The following is a 21,567-nucleotide window of genomic DNA, read 5'->3' on the forward strand; positions in this document are numbered from 1 at the left end:
GATTCTCTGAGAGCTTCCTCTTTGAGCCGGGTGAGGATTGGTTATTACAAACAGGTCTGACTGAGGCAAACAAGCAGTCCAGCCGCTCTGCAGCGGAGGCAGCAGAGTGATCAAAAAGCACATTTCCCTGATCCCCCACACACCTGAAGGCTTTGGGGGTTCACAGGCACATACGATTGTGTGTCAGAGTTATTTTTTTTTTTTTGCTTTCACCTTTTTGTTTGATAGAAATGCATCCTTCCAGACAATAGATTCCATTTTCACATGACAACAATTAAACATGAATATACATATTTTCTTCAAGAACATGAAAAAATACATGCATATGTTCTTGTCAGCAATATAACTTTAATCCAAACACATTTGAACACAAACAACCAACAAAACAATCAAGTCAAACCAATGGAAATCACTTCTATCCTTCATAAGGATTAGAAGCTAAATCAGAGAAAAGAGTCCGGACATGCTCGAGTTTATTTTGCTGTTTTGCAACTCCACTGGAAAGATGAGAATCCCCTGAAGCTCACGTGACTGGGGGAGGAGGGGGGTGTCAGTGTGTTGGCTCTTTATTGCTTTATAAAGTTATTTTCTATAACCGGGTCAAAACTGACCCTGACACCAGAAAGGAGATCATTTCAACCAGAGCATTTTAGAATAAAATAAATAGAAAATCAAGGCTCCTGACAAAGTCAAAAACCCTTAATGGAGTAAATCAATTGTTAGTGATTCTTTTTGTAATTAAAAGCTAAAACGGGTCGGTGCCGACCCTAACACAAGACTAAGGTTAAGACAAAACGATGGACGAACTGTTTTAGAGACAATACATCCTGAATATCTTGTTGAACCATTTGACTTTGGAAACATCTTATTGTTTGCAAAATCTCTAATTAATAAAACAAATTTGTATTAAATGTATACTATATTCTTCGGCAGAAGTTTTATTAGTGAAGAGTGTGTGGTTTTGGTTCAATAAGCACTTTACTCTGTTTAGAGAAACCAGAAGTTTTATTTGACTTATAACAAAAATGAATTTATCAACAGTGCAACACAAGTTAGAAAGTAAACATAGATTTATATGTAATAAAGTAAACATAGACTTATATATAATTTTGAAGACAAACTGATCTTAAATAATTCTAGTCTTACTTTAAGATGATGGACCGTGCTTTAAAAAATACATATTTGGAAGGAAAGTTGAACTAACTTTAAAATAAAACTGTTTTTCTGAGCAAAACATGTAGTAGTTCACTTTCAGCTTATCCCTTTCGGGGTCGTAACAGCACCCACTGTTTCTCATCAGTGATTTGTCAGAGTTTTTACACCGGATGCCCTTCCTGACACAACCCTGTACTTGAGGGGCACAGGGACCCAGTTAGGCAGCAGCGTCAAGGGTCTTGACTAAGGACCCAATCTGGGTGGGGATCAGTGGACAACCCTGGGAATCGAACCCAGGGCTCCTGCGTGTCAGCCCTTCACCTAGCCCACTGAGCCACCCAGCCGCTTTTTCTGAACAAAACATGTTCATTTTGAAACCTATTTCTATTACCAGAGCAATAAATCTAAATTTGAGTGTTTATAGCTAATCTCAAGCTTTAATATAGTATTTATTTAATATAATATTTTATATGGTCTTAAAATAGCAGGACACTGCAGGATTCTTTCAAAAGAAAAAGTCTTTATTTTTAACATTTTTGAACTTGTTTTTGGGGCCTTTTTTTCAGTGTGCAAACTTGCAATAGAAAGTAGAGCAAAGGAATCAGAGGGACATTTTTTACCTTTTTGATTTAGTTACCCATCACACAGGGAAAAAATGAAGTGTTGATTATTAATGCATGTTGTTAACTTGCTCCTGCATTAGGGAAAAATTGGCGGCTGTATTATTCATGGATGCTTTGCTTTAATCTCTGGGCTGAGACGCAGACTTTCTCTGAGATCCCTTTAAAGCCTCTCTCTGATGCCTTTTTTTTCTTCTCCCTGGTTTTTGTCTGTTTCCATCCCACATGATAGAATGAGGTTTTCCCAGAGCCTCTCTTCACCTGGACGCAGGTGGGGGGCCATATGCTGGATGGCAGCACGGAGCGCGAGGGAAGGGAGCTGGTTCTTGAAAGAGTGCCGGCAGAACTGAACGGCTCCATGTATCGCTGCACCGCACAGAATCCTCTGGGTTCCACAGACACGCACATCCGCCTCATAGTCTTTGGTACGTACCGCCGCGGCGGGGAAACGCCACCACACTTACGTCAAAATTGATGTTGCTATATTAAAACACAATGTATACCTAAATTTTATATAGGTGTTCTAAAAATGTAAGGACTGACATTCTAGTTGCAGAATCTGATAAAGATGTTTGGGAATTTGTTTTTCTGGACAATTTAAACCAAGAAGAATTTGCTGGAACATTTTATGTGCAAATGAATGAATGAATAATTGAACCTTCTTGGCAGGAATGACATACCTGTTTTTTTAAACACTAAAACAAACAAATTTGGCATCAAGGACTGCAGATTGAATCAAAAGAGGCTCGCTGTCAGCAGTTTTCTTTGTTCAGAGGCCCAGCTGAGGTTACACGCTCCTCAGAATTTGGATGTTTGATGTACTGGTGCTGATGTGGGACCTGGATAGCCTTCAATCTCCATTAAATCTGTGGTTGTGTTTGCTCTGGAGAGTCTTGGAGGAACCGGGTCCTGCCGTTCAGAGCCTCAGCATGCTGAGATTTCTAAAAATTGACGTTTCTACATTTATTCTTGGTGATTGTTGGGTTCCTTTAACACATTATTTTACAAGTATACGTTGCTGTGACTCCCTTTTACCTAAAGTCCCACTCTGATCATCTTTTGATCTATGATTAAAGCTTTCCCAGTGATCTTTTAATTGCAATTATGCAGTTTAGAGCCAAAATAAAATAAAAAAAAAACTTGTGTCATTTTTCTGCAGAGCAGCAGTAGATCATTTGAAGCAAAATATTAGCAAGCCAGCCGTCTTTTGGAAACAGATTCCAGCCCAGATGAGGAATCAAAGACGTTCATGGATCTATTTGTCTGCAGGTGGATGCATCCGAGTGGAGCAGCATCGTATTTTCTACGTCACAAATAGAATCTTTCCTGAAGTGATTTTTTTGTCTGCTTCTGTTTCACAATTTAAATAAATACCCAGAAATACAAATTTTGAGCTTAATTTTCTCTATATACGTCCTCCATCATTAGAAAAATGCCACCAGAACATGGTAAAAGCCCTTTTTCATTGGAGTGGGTCTTTAAAGAGTCACAAATGCAACTTGGAGTGGGTTTAGTGACATGGACTTCTTTTGAGGTCAATATCTTCACTGTATCAAAGCTTCTGTGGCTTCATTTAATAAACATGAACACGTTTCCCTCACCGTGGGAGCGCTGCAGCTCTGCCGCTTTAAATATAGAGATTTCAAAACACTGACAAGAAACGAGACGTTTGAAATGTGTCTGCAGAGTGATGAGGCCGTCTCACACCTTCCTGTTTCTGAGTTTTAACCTCTCTTAACAGTAAAATGTCAGAAAAGGGGTTTTCTTTAGCAGTTTAATGCATTTTGCTCTTTTCCTTTTTTATTATTGTGCAAAAGTATCCAGCGTGCACACGCTCTTTTTTAGAAGTGCACTTTTAACATCAATCAGCTTGACTTACTTTTTGTACTTGAGCAACTCTGAAACAAAGCGTCCATCTTTTTTATGTCCTCCTGCCAGAAACATCCCCGCCGACAGGGTGAAAACTGTGTCACGAGTGCACAAATTACTGAGGAGGTCTAATAAAAGCCAGCTTTAAAGGGAAAGAGCCACTTTAGAGAGGTTGTTACCTTGGCAGGCGTTTTGCTAGAAGGAGCACTAATGTCTATTTAACACCCTGACGCATCCAAAGGTGTCACCGGATACGTGCCTGGTATGGCCCATCTGTCTGTTTGCTCCTTGTAGATTGCCTCCACTTATGCTTAGGGGAAGTAAATGGTGATTAAGTAACCTTGGCACCTTCCCTGGTGGCCTCCAGATGAGATACTTCCTTCCTCCTGGGCCTGCAGAGATGTTTGGGGACACTGTTCAATTCTCCAAATGTTCGGTGCACACCAACAAAAAGAATGGATTATAATGAAGACCTGGTTGGGAAACTCTCAAGCAAGCGAGCAGCATTTGCATCCTGCTGATTTACAAGCCTGCCTTTCTCTGCTGCCTATATACTGAGAGATAATGGCAGAGTGAGTCAGCACAAGTCAAAGGAAGGCAGGCGGCAGGAAACACCCAAATGCACGTGCATGCAGGCACATCGGGCGGGAAATAAAGCGAGTCAATTGTGCAGTGTCAAGCACATGGGTGCATGAGGAGCGTGCACTGATTAATGTCAGTGGGGGACTGCAGAGGGACCACTTCTTTCTGCTTATCCATGCATCTGACTTCCAGGCATCCCTGCCATTAGACCACATGTGTCAAAGTCAAGGCCCAGGGGCCGGATCCAACCCGATGTTATTATTTATTGTTATTAATGACCCGATGTTATCTTGGCTTATTTCTAGCTTGTATAATTCCGACAAAATATACTTTAACAGAGAGTAAAATAATGAAAGTTATATGAGGCTTACGTTTATTTATTCTGCCTTTTTATTCATTGTAATATTAAAAAGTTACGGTTTTAAAGTTTTAAAAATGTAGTTTTAGAGTGTTCAATAAATGTTTATCGGCCTGAGATCTAAGGCATGTTTTGGATTTTGGCCCCTTGTGTGATTGACTTTGACACCCCTGCCATAGACCCTCCTTCTCAGTAACATTGGTTTCATTCATTTTACCCCAATTTATTATTTATTATTATTTATTATGATGTCTATCTGTCTGTCTGTATCTCTATCTACATAATAAAATTGTGAAACAGAGAACATAGAATCTTAATTTGAAATGTTTCCTATTTACGCACTTAGACAGACAGACTTATGAAAAGTAGATTTTAAAGTGAATCCGAGAATTCTTTTGAATTAAATTGATGACTGTAGTTGAGTGAGTTTACAATAAAAAGTCCTTTTTCCTTCACAGCTTGTTGAATTGGACCCGTGTGTCTGTAGTTGTCATGTCAATGTTGTGACAACAGAACCGCTCCATGTGTGTTCTGTTTGAGGTTCTTTAGGAGTGACTGACCTCGGGTCAGTGGAGAGAAAACACTGAACACTCACACTTTTGTGAAGTTTAGAATCTGCTTGTGGAACATGCCGTTGAGTGTTGTTAGACACACATGTGACGTGACATAAGCATCAGAAGATGTTTGATTGGCTGTTCTACGAGTCAATCAAGTGACGTTTTACTCAGCCAGTTTGATGATTGATTAACACCATTTTTGAAAGCTATATTTCTCTGTTTGTTTATTTTTTGATGACCCGCCATCAACTCAAACATCCCTCACAGCTGACCTTCATCTTGATCCATTTACTGGACAGACCTGCAGGCTTTCCTCATTCAGAAACATTTATTTGTTTCTTTAAATGTTCTTTAAATGTAGGAAATACTGTTTTCTTTGTCTTTCTTCTGCGTCTCATTCTAACAAATCCTTTTTTTCATTTTACTGATCACTCACCGTCTCTATAGCAACCACATTGTCTGATTCAATGTTTCTTCTCTTTGTCTTCCCAACAGAAAATCCGAGCATGATGAAAAGGAATCAGAACAGTAAGTGTCTGTCTGTCACCGGGTCGCTTTGGGTGAGAGCTTTTTAATGAATTGACTGGTTTATAAAGAATCAAACTGCGTTGTAGCTGTGATCAAACGGCGTTCATAGTATTGACAGGTGGAAACGTTTGATTCTGTTTTGCTTCACATTTAAGAACGAGAGAGATTGAGGCAGGATTAATCCATGACGGTGTACGGCGGCGGCGGCGGCAGCCTCTCCCCGGGACTAATCTTGCCTGTCACTTTTGGTTGAGTGCGAGATTATTGGTGTTTCATATGTGCAGTTGTGGCTCTTTTGCGGCTTCTGAGATTATCATATGTAAAGATGAGGGATTGTGCAGAGAAGCCGCAGAGATGTGGCAACCACCTCTCCATCTCTCCTGCTTTCCATCTCTTCCTCCCACTTTCAGCGCTCTCTCCCCTTCTAACTCCCAGCGTCAGGCTCCTCGGCTGCTTCATCAATTTCATGTTGTTGTTTCACGTTTGTCGCTGCCTCATTTTTCTCCTCTCATTATGTTTTCTCCACTTCCAGCACACCATTTTTTTCTTTATTTCTTATTTTTGCACGTTTTGCCTCCGGCTTAGCTCACAATCTCCGATTTGACGCTGATTTTCCATCACGGGGAGTGTAGATTATGCTGTAGTGTGGGAAACATTCAGCTCTGACTAAATAACACGAGTTTGGAGCCTTGACAGATGGGCCTCTGAAGCATGAAGTGCTTCATGACTCACCAAGACTAAATTGAGAGTGTGACCCTATAGAGATAGAATCAAAGCTGGGATGCAGTCGAAGAAAAAGGGAAAAACCGTGAGAGAGAAGCATTTAATTGCTTTCTTTTTCTTGTTCATTTTAATGAAAATGTAGGAAAAGTGAAGTAAGACTGGCTTCCAGCGAACTCTCATTGATCGATTTCACACCGCCGCACAGAAGACAAAACTGCTGTCACGTCCCTACAACCTGTAAAAATGTTAAAGAGCTTTGCTCCATGTTGTGGTTACCTGCAGTCGCAGTCTTTAGCATCACCTTTCACTTTCATTACATGTTTGTTTTTCATGTCTGCTGTATTTTCCGGTTTGTCTAATCATAACCGGGACTTCTGCTCTGACTACAAACCCTCTTTAACAAAGACTTTTCTGTGTAAATACACCATAAAACTTTTGGAGTGAGTGATAGTATTCCAAGTGTTTCAGGACAGCTTCACTACGGTGGCCCTGAAGTGCAAATCACATCAACACAAAACCCACGCAACCCAAATATTAAAGGTCAAAATGAAAAATAAAAAAGCAAAACTGATCATGAAAAAACAACTGGTCAGAAATCAAAACAAAATCCAGAAACCAAAACGTAAAAACAGGAAAACAAAAAATCTAAAGTATTTTCCAGAAATGAAAATGAAATGTTAAAAAATAAAACTAAAAAGGAAATGGAAAAATGAAAGTATTGTCCGAGGTTCCCGATTGGATGATGATGTTTGAGTTTAGAAAACTGAAGGAGGCTTTAACTGATATGAGTTGATTGATCAATCACTACTTTTCTTGCCAAAAGTTTAAAGACATATCTTCTGTTGGAAGACATCACTAAATAACTTCCGATGTCAAAGCTGAACAAACATCATCATCCAATCAGGGATCTCCTATCAGTCCTACCTTTTCTGATTTCCTGCTTTGTTTTTCTTTTAGATTTCTGAAAGCTACATTTGTTTTCCAAAACGATTTATTTTTATTTATTTATGTATTTATTTTTTTATATAATTTTCGATTTATAGTTGGGATCTGTCCAGACTTGTAAAAATGTTGTTTTTAGCCTTTTCTGAAAAAATAAGCTTAAATTTGCATTTCTGAGGTTTTCTCTATTCAAATTGTTGTGAATCAGGATCAGACAAAAAAATCTGTTTAAAAAGACCATATTTGATATGTAGAAAATACGCTGGGCGGAGCCACGGGCTCCCTGCTCCGCCCCATTCTGATGCATCCATTTGCTGACAATAGATCCATAAACGTCTTTGTTTTCCTCGTCTGCTCACCATTTTTGTTGCACGGCTATTGTTAGGTTGGGTGTGTGAGGGGCTGTAAGCTAGCGGGAAGTCCCTTTAAACAGAGTATTCAGTTATAGATAATGGCGAAAGGGGGCGGGGTTGCCCCGGGTCTACAATCAGCCCACAGCTCAGAGGTGAATTTCTAATGAACTCCTGCCATTCTGCAGTAAAAAAGCAGGTTTTAGATCTTGACTTAAAAATCATAATTAAAAGACTTCTGGAAACACTTTGAAAATAGATCATAACTTGATCCGAGTAGATCTTTGATATGTTTCTGCTCTGAGTGATTTGTTGATGTGATTTTCACATCAGGGCCACCGTACTTCACAGGGTGTTAGGGGTTAAAAAACCTCACTGTTCCTCTGCCTGGACTGTTGATGTTTTTATGAAAATACGATCGTAAAACAGTATTTTCTTCATTAAATCAAATAAAAATACAGTAAATTGAGATTTAAACTTTAGTTTCAGCTCAGAAATGATAAAGAAATAATACCCATCTGTATCGTCATTATTGTTTAGAGTGACAAGCTGTTAATGGAGTGGAAAATGTTCTTTAATGATATAATAATTACCCGCTGCATAATCTGTGGTGCATGTGTCTGAATCTGATGCCCGAGCTCGTCTGAGCTGCGAGTGAAAACAGCTTCCCGGGCAGATGGGAGGCAGAGCTCTCCTAAGCTGAGCTGCAGCCACTCTCAGCAATCCTGAAAGCAGGAAGCTTTAACCTCTTCTTTACTTCCTCACCTAAAGGCTTTCTCAAACCTTTCCACTTCGGCTGCTTCCTTTCATTTCGCTGCTTTTACTTTTCCAGCGTTCATATCTTGCCGATGCAAATACAGGAATGCAAATGTGATGGCGAGCGCTGAAACAGGTGTGAGGAGCAGGAACAGAATTAGGTCAAAATGGACACGCTGACACGTCTTGTATGCAAGTCAAATCGGTGTCCGACACGGCCCCAGAGACGGCCGTCCTCCCACTGGCTGAACATCCAACCCGCTGCTGTCCATCAGTCAAGGCTGACGGGGACAAAAACTCATTTTCCTCCACGTTCATAACTCTCTTAAACATCTGAAACGAACTAAGTTAACTAAACGGAAATGTTTGAACGTAAAACAATATGCTCTGAAACTGCTAAAATGAGATTTCCAGTGTATTCTGAAAAAAATGTTTTAATTGATCTGGTAGGATGTTTTTATATTAGAAAAGAATCATCTGACAGACTGCTTGATGATTGATGGGAGCAGAACAATGGTTTTTGTTTCAACATGTTTGACCAAATACCAGATGAGAATTATTCATAAACACCAGATCAAATCACAAACAAGCAGGTAGAACTGCTGATGAAGATCTGTGCTGGGTACCATGGAGATCTCCTTCCATTCCATCCAAATGGACAAACAGCCGATCCAAAATGACATGAAAAATACATCAAATGCCTAAAAATGACCAGAAATGATGGGACAAGAAGAGAATCTGAGACTGACATTTAAGGTCTATTTTTAGAGTTTGTGACAACATGTTTATTGTGGCTTTAGTTTGTGATGTGAAAGATGATTTGGGTCAGTAAACCAGCCTGCAGCATTTACATGAGTTTCATCCCCTTCCTCTATCGACTTTTATTTAAATTTGTATCTCATAAATTTGACTATCAGCTGTTTCAACCAAACACGCAGATGATGACAGTTAAATTCCAACATGTTCAAAGTAGATTGTTGGTTCTTTGCTTTCTTTGTACTGTCAGTTCCGCTAATGTTCTTTTGCTGTCTGAATGTCTGTGGACGCCCGCAGAGAAACGGCATTAGCCAAACCTGTAGCTGGAGTTCTTGTTTGTTTTAAAAAACACCAGTTAATGGAGAATTAAGTTCAAATTTTATCAGAAAAATAATAAAAACAGTTATTAAACAACATTCTTTAAGTATATAAAACTAAAAATAAAGAAAGGATAGAATATATATGTTGAAGAAAAATCAAGTATAAAATTGTGTGCATTATTCAAAATCAAATGAAAACATAACTATAGATCAAAGATGTTAAATAGAAATGTTGTTAATTTAATTAAACTAATTATTGCTGCACCCTTTTCCTGGGTTTGGTGTCATTTATTGGCAGGTTGGTTTCTGTACCTGTTTAGGCATTTTAGGTGTAGCAGATTAACTCATCTGTTACAGGGAAAAAAATGAACATCTTGCCACAGAAATGAGTCCCAGTTGTCAAAGAAAAATCAATTTGGCAGAAATGCTCAGCAGTCTGAGCCAACAGTTTCAGGCCAGCAGATGGCTGTGTGACTTGAATCCATAACTTTAGACTGGAAAAGGACCTGAAAATAGGATTCCTTTCCTCATACGAGGCACAAGCAAAGTGAGATTAAACACTTCCTGTAAAAATAGTCCTTCATGGCTGATTTCTGTAGATTCTGAGCTGAAAAAGCGTTCCAATTATAACCAAATTAAGAACGTGCAAATGGAAAAGCAGACTAACGGAGATGCATTTAGCTGACAGGTGGAGCTGTTAGTTAGCCACCCAGCAGTGCAGAGCATCTCTCTGTGCTTGTGACTGTGCTTTAGCCACAGTCTTGGCAATCTAAACTGTTTATGTCAGCGTAGAAAAACCTACAGCCCATAACAACTTTCCACCCACAGCATCCTCAGTTCCACACTGAGATATCCACCAGGGAGCTTCAGGAAAAGCAGAAATGAGCAATATGCTTCTGCCAACCTCAGATTGACAAGTACAGTTAGAACAAAACAAAAAAAGTGTTTATTCCACATGCCACCTATTTTATGTATAAAGATGGGGCTGGGGACGCTTTGCCGGATGTTGGCGCCGTGGCATAACTATGCTGTGGATCATTATTTGCACCTCAAAGAATGTTTCCTATAAATATTTCCATGGTTTGAATTTATTCATGTGCCTACAGAAATGTGTGTAAGTGTTATGCAGAGAACACAACACTCATGAAGTCGGTCTAAAACCAATCGTTAATATTCAGCCTATTTTTCTGGATAGATTCCATTTTGTGTTACAGCATTTTGAGAGAATCCTTAAACCTAAAGACAAACTCCTTTAATATGGAAGCAAAGCTTTAGCTAGGTTCACACTGGACACGGAACCCCTGCAAATTAACGTGGAGTGTGTGCGGCATTCGCTCTCTCCTGCAATTCACACCAGATGAGCATTTTTCCGCGACGGTCGACAGGAGCTTCTGCTAGAGCTTCTTTTGTTTTTGCCATCACGTGTAAATTAATAATCTAAAAATATGAGCCCATGTTTCTGCTAAGATGAAGCAAGTAGTTAGTAGACCTACACTTTTTTATCTGTTGTTGAGACACACAGAGAGAAGTGTGTGTTGTGATTGTATGTTTATTTTCATCTCTACTCATCTCGTTTGCTTAGATACAAACACGTTAGCGCGTTTATCATTCTCGGCATTTTATTGTGAAAAATTGGTTATATTTTAAAAATAAACTGGATTTTCTTATGCGTTTGGATGTAACTTCTCGTCAGAATGACGCGGATCGCTCACGGCTCGCGCGCAGAATAGACCAGATGCTGAAATGATCCGCTGCACGGTGCAAAGCCTTCTGTGAACGACGCCATTGGTTAATAAGGGCGCCAAACGGAAGCGGCTTCCATTTCGCACCACTACGTGTCGTATCCGCATCCAGTGTGAACAAGGCATGAAGCCATGAGAGGCGTTAGATGGCCTGCGGTCAATATCCCAGCCCCTGCCACCCACTTTTTTAAAAATGCCGGCAATCCTGTTGGTTTTATTTCCATAGCAACCATTGCATTTCTTTGGTTGCCGGTGAGTTACAAACATGTCTATGTAGTTTTTAGAGGAATTTTACGGATTTTCTCGGCAACTGAGATTTTTGTTAACTATGCCCACATTTCCTCGCCAACAAGACCCCACATGGTTTAAAAGTCTGAGGAAAATGTGGGTCCACATGGTTTTGTCTGGAGTTTCGGTGGTGGACACTCGTACGTAGACACTCAGTGGGTAGGCTTACTGCGGCAGCCAGATCATTTTATTTTATTGTTATTAATGACCCGATGTTATCTTGCACTTATTTATAACTTGTATAATTTTGACAAAATATATTTTTTATGGAGAATAAAATATTGAAAGTTATTTAATGTTTAAGTTGATTTATTCGAGAATTCTATTTGAGCCTTTTTGTTGTTCATATTTATATTAGAAAGTACAGTTTTTAAAGTTTTAATACATTCGTTTTAGAGTGTTCAATAAATGTTTATCCCGTTTGGGCCGTGACCTATTGTGTTTTGGGTTCTGGCCCCTTGTGTGATTGAGTTTGACACCCCTGACTCACACACATTAAACAGTCCACATCGAAGGACTTTTGCACACAGTTACAAATATTGTTAAAAGATTGAAACTTTCCAATCAACAGAAATAAAAAATGAGCGCATTTAAACAAGTGCAGGTGCTGAGAATCAGAGCAGATACTGTCTGACTGATATGTTTCTGCATCTGTCTTTTGGGGAGAAAGCTCTGCTGCCTAACGTATCTTCTGCTGTTTATCACGCCACGTTCAGAGTCACAAAACTCATTTTTCATCCCCCTCCTGATGCTGGGGTTTAACTAGAGCTTTTTGTTTTGACCGTGCTTACATGCCCGGATGCACAGAGCTGCTGTTGTGTGACTGGCTGCTTCCATAATTGCATCACTGTGCAGTTCAACAGGTGTAAATAATGTTGTGGTGTTGGATCCGCAGAGATCAGGTGTGCTGAAAAAAGATAAAACTCAGACAAAGAAAACATGCATCAAGTCTGCTGTAGCATGTATGTTGCTTAAAATGGTGGGCATAATCACAATCTGTGAATAAGTGCAAACCAATATGAGCAATATGCACTGTTAAGTATCATGAACTAGTGCTCAGTGCTCAAAAGATCCATGTACGCACGTGTCAAAGTCAAGGCCCGGGGGCCCTCCAGGTTATTTTATTTTATTGTTATTAATGGCCTGAAGTTATCTTACACTTATTTTTAACTTGTATAATTTTGTCTAAATGTATTTTACGGATTGTAAAATATTGAAAGTTATTTAAGGTTTAAGTTGATTTATTCTGGAATAATATTCCTGCCTTTTCGTATTCATAAGTATGTTAAAAAGTTACAGTTTTAAAGTTATAAAAATTAGCATTCAATTAGCTTTTGGACTATTTTAGCATTTACTAAGATTTTTTAGGCTATTTTGGAGTTTAACTAATATTTCAGCTCCATAATAACTGTTGTGGCGAACCTAGGTTTTTTTTTAAGCTAATTTGACATTTGGCTAATATTTTAGCTGGCTCTCAACTTCAGTGTTTTTAGCTATCAATTTCAGCATCTTCAGCTATCAGCACTATCATTTCCAGCAGCCAAATTCAGCTTACAGCATTCACACTAGCATTATTGTGGGTAGTGCTATTTATCTAGTTCGTAATTATATTAAAAAGTTACGGTTTTAAAGTTTTTAAAATGTAGTTTTAGAGTGTTCAATAGATGTGTATCCTGTTCACCCCGTGACCTAAGGCGTGTTTTGGATTTTGGCCCCTTGTGCGATTGAGTTTGACACTCCTGCTGTACGGCTTAAGGAGAGAGGGGGCAGAGACTGGAAGATTTACTTTCAGCTTGTGCTTTGCATTGAGTAAACATACAAACAAAACATGCAACAGAACAAATGGCCAGTCAAGAAAACCTCAATGTTTTCATTGCTTCAATTTTTTTTCAATTTTTTCCTCTTTATCTTTCTTTGTCTTTTATCTTGGCACTACTCTGCATTACTTTGTTTTCTTTGTAAATATGTAAATTGTCTAATTTTTCTAATTTTCTATCTGTAATGCTGCTGTAACCCTGAAATTTCCCCACCGTGGGACGAATAAAGGACGACCTTATCTTATCTTTATCTTTTCAAGTTGTCCAAGGATTCAATATTCAAAAAAATGTCCACTGATTGATCTGGTGCAGCCAATGCGAATCGAGTATTCACCTGGATCATGGTATGAAAAAAACATAAGAAGAAAACTGTTTGCTAAGCTGATCTTCATGATAACTTCTTGTTCTTGATGTTTTAATATCAGATCTTCTTGTGTTTTTTTTTTTTTGTAAAAGCCAAATAATTCCATCACATCAATTTGTTTCCTATGTTTTGATCCTCCTTATGTTGAACAAGAATGTTCTTTTTATGTGTAAATAAATCAAATCAAATCAAATGCACAGAGCTTCACCTGAAATAGCAGCTAGAACAGATCAGAATGTCTCTGGCCTGTTTGTTTGTGAAGATGGAGATGAGAGGATAACAGAAGACCATCTCTGTGTTTTCTGCTCCCTCAGATGAAGCCACTGGCGCTCATGCACTCGGACTGACGTGGATCGCCATCGTCTTCACAGTGACGGTGGAGCTGACGTGAAAAACCCTCCCTCCACACACTGACACATTTACATGAACACACAGACACACACACACACATGGCCCACAGCCCTTCAAGCCTTCTCCAGTCATCAACAGACCCTCCATGAGTCCGTCAACCAGGAAACAGCGCCACCACATGGCGGCGCCTCACTGATGTTTTTTTAACAAAATAATAATCAAGGATAACGTCCAAGAACTGTGAGATGAACACGATAGTAACCACTCCTCCTATATAGCCCCACTCTGTTACCTTTATTGTTTCTTGACCCACATCTGCCTGTTGATTAAATAAAACCTGTTGGTTTCAAAGGAAAAAGAAAAAAAGAATTTGTATTTTATTTTGATAAGTCTCAGTGTTATTAGTGTTGATTGAAAGCTAAAAAAAATGGAGCTGGCTTTGACGGCGCCTCCCCATCAGCCACTCCCATCTGTCACATGTCCCAGGATGCACCAGATTAGCGACAAGCTGATAAACCACAGGAGAACAGACCCACAGATGCTCCAAGGCGACCTTCTTTTTTTAATATTTTAATATCCTTTTTTTTGATGGCTTAGAATGTACAACAAGATTTAACTGCATTGAGAAAACCCGGACAAATCTCATTTTTGAGTGTATTTTGTGTACATCTGTGTAAATACTGAAAAATAATTAAAGAGGTTATATGGGTTATGGTGAGGGGCGAAACTGTCGGGAGTTCACACTTCTTCACCTTTCTTTGTACGTCATTCAACTCTGTTTTTCGAGATATTCTCAGCTGTGAGGTTGGAAACATTTATTATCTTTCTGTTTCTTGCTTAGAACTTTTCTATCTGTACGACCGGTCTCCAAGAACAGAGTTAAAAAAAAAATCTAACATATGTCTACTGTTTTGGGATTGTGGTGCATGTGACGTTTGAAGATTATTTCTCCTTTTAGTGTGTTGCAACTGACAGCACTGCAACTCTTTGTCACTAGCCTGTAATCCAGCTATTTACTTGTGAGCTCCATTGTGTACAACACTGACTCTTCCCCAGACATTTGCAGTTGGAGTTGGATCATTTTAGCCGCCGTTCCAGTGAGGAGCTCACCTGAGGCAGCTTGTGTAAACAGGGTTGTTGCATTTGTTTCATATCACCTGCATTAAAATGAAGAGATCATAAAACCCACAAGCCTTGACTTTGCTTACAAATGCTGTGGTGCAGTGTTTGGGACGTCCGTCCCACTAACCTCCCTAACAACGTGTGAAGAGAAATTCTTGAAAAAAGGGACGACTGTTTACAGTCTAATTAGAATAATCCCATCGTATCAGATTTTTTTTCTAAAAGCTTGTTCGTACTATTGCTTAAGCAAAACTTTTAATGGAGAGTCTCACAATGTTGGTAAGACTTTCATACACGAAGGGTGGCTTAAAGCTGAATAATCCGGCCTTTTTTCTACATTGCACAAGGATCGCCATATAAGCAATTCTGAGGACATAACATGTATTAAAGGATTAGGCTTTGGGAGGCAACAGGAGAGCTGGTTGAATAGGAGAGTAGATGTTTCCATTTGGGCTATTATCTTACCTTGTCGGCGTGTAATCCATATTTCTGCAGTCTAAGATTGTTAACCGGCAGTTTTAGACTTTATTTTAACCTTTGGAGAGAACAGAAGCCCATCCTCGAGGGACAGAATTTGGTTGTTTTGCTGCTTTTGTCCTTCAGCCTCCTCTCTGAGCAATAAAATCTACTTCTGAAAGAACGTGCACAGAGATCCCCATGTGCGTCCAGCTTGACGGTACACATGAAGACACTGTTTACCTAAATTTGATCACTAAAAAACAAGACATGCCCCCAGAAAGAAAGACTTCTCATCAAACTCTGTCCCCCTCCTGAGGCTGCCAGAGCACCAGACATGTTGTTTTTCCGTCTTATTTTCTCAACAAATGGATTTCTTAGAATTGTAATTGCAAATTTTTTGTCTTTTTTGTTTCTTTTTGTGTGTCTGTCTTTGGTGGTTTCCTTTTGTTAGTGTTTACGTGCTACACATCCATCGGTGATGACAAACAGAGACGTCTCCCCGAGCACCAGCTGGAAATTTGTTTCTTTGGTTTGCGATGGTTAGAAAAGCGAGCTGCCTTCAGGGTCTGTCTGTGAAATATTCAGCAGTGAAGCGCGCTTTGCAGAATCCAGTTTCCTCTCTGCCTTGAGAAGAAGGCTCAGCTATCAGGTGACCAAACAGCACCCACACCAGAAAGCCTCTGACACTTCCGCTGTAGGAGGCTCCACGTGATGCCGCTCCGTCCGCACAAAATAAACAGGCTTTATTGCAGCCTTGCTCCAGGGTGTTATGAGCAGCACAAATGACAGCCTGACAGCAGCGGCTGAGTGACACAGCTCCAGGATGACACATGCTTGCATCTCATGGAAACGAATTACCATGGTTTCTCTTCTGACAGTTTCTATTGTGTTTTCATTGACCCGTTTGGTTTGTGTCAGTTTTACCGTGAAACTATGCTGTGGTAGCAGCCTTTGCTTTTTTAGAATCTAAGCAGCACCTTTGGTCTGTGACTGTGCAAACAGATATATCCTGGTTTTTAAGCATCTGATGAATGTCACCCATCACCACTCTCCACCCTTTATTCAAACCAAGCTCTCTTCCAGCATCTTCAGATGGGTTAAAGGGCGCTCTTTACCATGATATCTCTGAAAAGATTTGTTTGTTCATAATAACCTTAAATCATTGCTGTTTTGTGTAAACATCACCGTGCATCATGCCTCAAATGAAGGAAACTGTGCTACTGTACTCTGATAGTTATGAGGCCAACTTGGTGAGTCATCAAATTAGAAAACCAAATTTTGATCCAGGGGTATTTACATGCTGTATGTTTGGTTACGACATCTGAGTCCACACAGGTGAAGCATGAAAAGAGCTCCGCCCCTGCACAGCAGGGTTTGTAAATAGAGAGTGGAGAGCGATCGTTTTACACTTGATCCTGGAGGCGAAGAGGCGCAGTCATCAGATCACAGCAGCTCTTTTACAATGAAAACCAGATGGCTCCAGTCAGCTGAGGGGTATTGACAACACCGTTCAAAAGGATCAGTTAACCAGCCATTGTTTTTTTTGTTTTTTTGTTTTTTTTCAGCCATGCCCATCGCAGAGCTTTTAGGAGTGCAGTTTGACATGCAGCTGCTGCTGAAGCTGAGTGTCTCTGTACTGGCAGCAGTGCTGCTTTCCTGGGCCTACAGGTTCTACAATTCCAGGAATGTGGGAGAAACTTCGCTATGTGGTAAAGATGACAAAACGCCACTGCACGCCACCTGCCAAAACTGCAAGATGACAATACAGCATCAAAACCCAGAAGACTCTGCCAAGGAGACTGGATCCGTCCATGCTACTTCTGCTGACCTGACTTCAAACAAGGAAACGGCCGCCGAGGCTCCTGTACGCCGAAGTGAAAGCAAAAAACACAAGGAGGAATTTAGCTATTTAAATATTGACCGAGACAAGTGCAAGGAAACAGAGACGGATCCAAATCCCTCCCTGGCTGCTGCTGATAACACTGCGTTTTGCTTCTCTTCAACCCTTCAAGAACCGGCAGAGAACGGCATCAGCAGCCTCTCTGGACGCCGCTCTCCTTGCATTTTAAAGTTGCAGGGTGGCATGGGTGTGGGGAGGGCATTAAGGCAGGACTTGGAGCACCAGGACGTCTGTTCTCGCTTCCTGTCCAAGGCAGAGATCAAAGTGGAGGATACAAACATTGTGCTGGATGGATCAGGGGACCAAATTGTGCACGGAAGGATATATGAATACTATGTGGAGTCCTCCTCTCACTCAGTTACAGATTCTCATCACCACAGAAACTCTGAGTCCAAGATGGTTGAGTTTGGAAACCCAAGCAGCATGATGGAGTCTCCTCCCTTAGCGAGTTCCATCATCATGGCTGATCTGGTGCCTCAGCAAAGCAGTATTACAGATGCCTCTTTGCAAAAAAGCCTCCAGCTAAGACACCCAGCAAGGCCCGCCCTCCTACGCAAGGAGAGCTATCAGTTTGCAGCAGAGGAGTCCGAGCTTCTCTTTCCTCTTCAGAATCCAACAACTCCAGTGACTCACTCTCTGGCTTCAGCCAACAATGAGAGTATCTTACTTCAAACCCTCAAGGAAAGAAGACGTAAAGAGGCGGAGGACCTGGAAACTATAGCGGGGGCTCCATTCATGAACTTTTCTGTAGAAATCTCTGATGGCACAGATCTGGAAAATCTAAAGAGCAAACTTGATTTGGGTAACTGTCTACAGGCATTTTATCTAGCCAAGAAACATGGCAACGTGTCTCTGCAGCGAGCAGCTCTCAGAGTTATGTCAGACAACTACCTGCAGGTGCTCAGGGACCCCAACATTTATGGACGCCTTATGGCGGGCGAGCGGGAACAAATCCAGAAACAGAGGATGAAGGCGAGGCGCTTTGTCATCGTTGCAGACATGGACCCTCAAGACTGGCTGGGTCACACTCAGGGACTCAGGGCAACAGTAGAACAGAGGAAAACGTCCAGTCAGATGTACTATTATGATGACTACAAAGACTCCTGGCACCCATTGTGCCCGATTCCCCCTGAGGTTATCTCTAAAGCCTGTGCCATGTGCACCATGGATAACTACTTATTTGTGGCAGTGGGCTGCCAAGGCGCAGACAGAGGAACGACACCCTCAAAGCGAGTGTTCTGCTACAACCCTTTGACATCCATCTGGAAAGAGATCAGTCCCATGAATGAAGCCAGGCCTCGCTGCAAACTGGCAGCGCTGGAGGGATGTGTCTATGCCATTGGAGGGGAGTGTCTCTCATCAGTGGAGCGCTACGACCCACGGCTAGACAGATGGACGTTTGTGGCTCCGCTGCCTAACGACACCTTCGCTGTGGCGCATCATGTGACGGTGTGCGATGGAGAGCTCTTCGTTTGTGGAGGTACGCTCAGGTGTATACTCCTGCGTTACAGTCCCAAAGCTGACACCTGGAGGACAGGCGTCATGGTGGGAAGCAAAGACAAGACCACCGACATGGTGGGCGTGAGGAGATGCTTGTACCGCTTCGATCTGAACCCACTGCTGGGTATCAGTGTGTACCGCTACCACACGGTGGCGCGGCTCTGGTATGAGTGCAGCTCCAAACGGCTTTTGCACTGCCCTGCCTTCCAGTGCGTGGCCATGGATGGAACGATCTTCTGCATCAGCCAGCAGTTCACCATCAGGTTTGATGCTGACGACGTCTCACCAGCTTTCGCAGAAGAGGATTTCAGCGTCCTCTCTGCAGCCAAGGGCATGCTTTTCCCCTTCGTCCTGTCACTACCTGATAAGAAACCTCGGCAGACAAGTGTGTAAAAACGATTCTGGGATTTTTTTTGTTTTATTTATTTATTTTTTTTTGTTGATAAGATTAACCGATGACAGAGTATCCCCACAGGAGCATGCTTTACATCAAGTTTATTGTTGACGGTGTGAATTTTACTTTGCAGAACCCGACCCGACCCTAAAATGTTATTACAAAACTGTGAGATTGCACTGTCATTTCCTTGAGGTGTTATTGAGCTCCTCTTTCCAGAAAGATACAATGCATTACTTTCAAAAATGACTTTATTCTTCATGGGTTGCAAATTGCACTGAGACTTATGCTCCTTACGTCTCATCCCTGGCGGCAGATGTAAAGTATTGGATTGTAAATGCTCGTCAAACTAATGTTTGCTCAGATTTATGCGGGACGCTCTGCCATGTTGATTGTTTTCTTTTATGATTTGCCACTCCTTGCTGCCATTACGCTGTTTTTACATTGTCCCAGATGCTTAACCGCTTCACTGTGAACAATAATTCATTACAAAAAATCTCCGCCTAAATGAGTTCGTTCAGCTCTAACACACAGAGATAGAGCAATACTGCGATCATCTATCACTCTGCTCCTCTGTAGGGCACAAATATAACTTACACAGTGGTCTGGATACAAAACCATTATCTACATTTGCTCTTTAAACATGACATGATGTAAATGGTTATGCCTTACATTATGAATAGGTGTGCTTTTGAAGCATTTATCACTGTTTGAAAGTCTTCCAGCACTTGGACTGCAGTCATTCTGTGTGTTGTATCTGTTACTCATTTGATTACTGCGCTGATGTACGAACGTGACACATTTACTTTTATATTTATTGTAAATATCAACAAAAAATAAAATAAATCCTTTAAGTGTTGTAATAAATTCTCGTTACTTACATAATGTGATGAAACACACAAACTAAAGCATATCAGTGTATTACTGAGCAAATATTTAAAGAAGAGTAGCATTAATATTGAAATATCTTTTGTTAATTTACAACCAAGTCTCTGCCAGGGAAGCTGGAGGCCTCGTCCAGCAGAGTGACATGCAGCTATAGCGCCATCATGTGGTTCAGCAGGGTAACAAATCTGAGATACTATAAGATGGAGTCATGTGACAGCTGCACGCCAACAGAGTGACATGGATACGAACTAACGACGGTGGAGAAACGGTCACCACAGCAGGCGGCAGGCCAGCAGAGAAATGAGAATCAGACAGATGTTGACAATCTAACATGTGCAACTTCTATTCCTCCTCTTTAAACACTCATTCTGTTAGGTGCTTAATCACAGGAATCAGAGTGAGACGAGGAATCTCCTCAGGTGTTCCTTTGGAGGACGCCCAGCATCTGGTGGGGCTTAATAGGGCAGCTCCATCAGGTGAAGCCCTCAGGCTGATTTGAAGGCAGAAATTGCTTTTTTAAAATGATCAGGGAGCGGCAGGAACCAGCTCTGTCACGGGGCCAGGTCCTTTCACTGCAGTTATGATTAGCTGAGCAGAGGTGGCATTGGTTCACCTCCAGGTGGCAAAGCAGCCCTTCAAGGAAGCCCCAGTTAGATGGTGAGCCGCCGTATGCACAGTTCATAATTGAAGGTGTCACTGCAGGTTTCTGAAGCTGCGGTTTGGTGAGCAATCAAATCTCCAGAGAAAGTGCAGTCATAAAATGGAAAAGAACATAGCATCTGGTTTGCTTTGATGGGATTTGGTCTCAGTCCCAATTCTGGACATGATTTGAGTGGACAGCACCAAATGCAGTTAGACATTTTTGCACCTCATTCTTTTTGTAGTTGGACGCTTGACAGTTTGCCATTACATCTGGTAGAAAAGCATATTCCTGTATAATAAATGATCTTGATAGAAGCTGCTTTGGTTTCCTTCAGCCTGGTGAGGATGCCAGGACTGCAGACGCTTTGGCACTCTGTTTGCTCTACAGGAGTTTTCTAAATTAAGATTTACAGGGCAGTCCTCTTTCTCAATAATCTTCAAGAGCCCCTAGAACGTGTGACACCAGCAAATTATCCTAACTAGCCTCTAAGTACCTTTTAGGAATGATGATTTTACACATTTTTCGTGACTGCTGAGTCTGACCAGAAACTTGCTTTCTTCAGGAGTTTTGTCAGGAGCCTTTA

The 21,567-nt window shown here is 41.0% G+C and overlaps 1 protein-coding gene across 3 annotated transcripts in view; it reads left to right on the top strand.

The window, feature by feature from the left end:
• The window catches only part of igsf21a (immunoglobin superfamily, member 21a), a 276,459-nt gene extending 256,075 nt beyond the window's left edge, over nucleotides 1-20,384 (top strand). The window contains exons 8-10 of one of the 3 annotated variants that reach the window (XM_024270945.1): nucleotides 2,008-2,200; nucleotides 5,637-5,669; nucleotides 14,042-15,269. In XM_024270945.1, coding sequence (XP_024126713.1) covers nucleotides 2,008-2,200; nucleotides 5,637-5,669; nucleotides 14,042-14,118 — 303 coding nt within the window. In that variant the 3' untranslated portion in view covers nucleotides 14,119-15,269. Of the gene's footprint in view, nucleotides 1-2,007; nucleotides 2,201-5,636; nucleotides 5,670-11,504; nucleotides 11,706-14,041 lie in introns of those variants that run through there. The other 2 variants (XM_036211823.1, XM_036211824.1) reach the window with 2 other exon arrangements.
• Nucleotides 20,385-21,567: the final 1,183 nt, after the last annotated feature.

The sequence above is a fragment of the Oryzias melastigma genome, linkage group LG5 (genome assembly GCF_002922805.2).
Source record: "Oryzias melastigma strain HK-1 linkage group LG5, ASM292280v2, whole genome shotgun sequence".
Lineage (NCBI taxonomy): Eukaryota > Metazoa > Chordata > Actinopteri > Beloniformes > Adrianichthyidae > Oryzias > Oryzias melastigma.